The sequence below is a fragment of the Gavialis gangeticus genome, unplaced genomic scaffold (genome assembly GCF_001723915.1).
Source record: "Gavialis gangeticus isolate Ggan-Ray unplaced genomic scaffold, GavGan_comp1, whole genome shotgun sequence".
NCBI lineage: Eukaryota > Metazoa > Chordata > Crocodylia > Gavialidae > Gavialis > Gavialis gangeticus.
In genome coordinates this window covers 14,898,048-14,898,655 of record NW_017729015.1, presented here as the reverse complement: position 1 = coordinate 14,898,655, position 608 = coordinate 14,898,048, and the positions used below count along the sequence as shown (strand labels likewise).

The following is a 608-nucleotide window of genomic DNA, read 5'->3' as shown; positions in this document are numbered from 1 at the left end:
AGGCCAGATGTGCAGCAGTGCACTGTGGGAAAGCAGTAACAAGGGATGCCCGTGCAGGCAAAAGAGCATGCCATGCAGGCAGGGATCAAATGGTTCAGTCCTGTCTGCCTTGACTGCCTCTCCCATGGGCATGGTACACTCCTATCTGACCCCCCTCCGCCATTCTCGTAGAATGGTACATCCCTATCTACCCAGACCCTCTCCTAAGGGAACTGGCCACCCCTCACCCACCCCCCTTCTCCGAGATTGGTACAGTCCTGCCAGCCCGTTCCTTCCACGGCGTTTGCTCTCTGAATGGTACAGTCCAGGAAACCTCGCTGCCTACCTACCATGCTGTCCCCTGGCTCCGCCCTCCCTGCCTTATGATTGGTCGTCTCGAGAGCAAAGGGCTAAAGCCCCTCCCCGATAGGTCGGCTGTCCCGCGGGGGCGGGGGGAGGTGGGTTGTGGGGTGCCCTGGCCCCTGGGGCAGGTTCGGTTGAGTCGTGAAGGGTCTGTCGCTGTCGGGAGGCAGGAAAATGGCGCTGACGCAGGGGACCAAGCGGAAAGTCTGTTATTACTATGATGGTGAGCGAGCGGGGTGCATGGGGTGGGGGTAGCAGGAGGAGGG

General features: G+C 60.7%; 1 protein-coding gene across 2 annotated transcripts in view; it reads left to right on the top strand.

Moving 5' to 3' along the window:
• The first annotated feature begins 443 nt into the window (after window positions 1-443).
• Window positions 444-608, top strand: part of HDAC1 (histone deacetylase 1) — an 18,947-nt gene continuing 18,782 nt past the window's right edge. For both annotated transcript variants that reach the window (XM_019512278.1, XM_019512276.1), the window contains exon 1: window positions 444-565. In XM_019512278.1, the coding sequence (XP_019367823.1) occupies window positions 517-565 (49 nt within the window). In that variant the 5' untranslated portion in view covers window positions 444-516. The remainder of the gene's footprint in view (window positions 566-608) is intronic.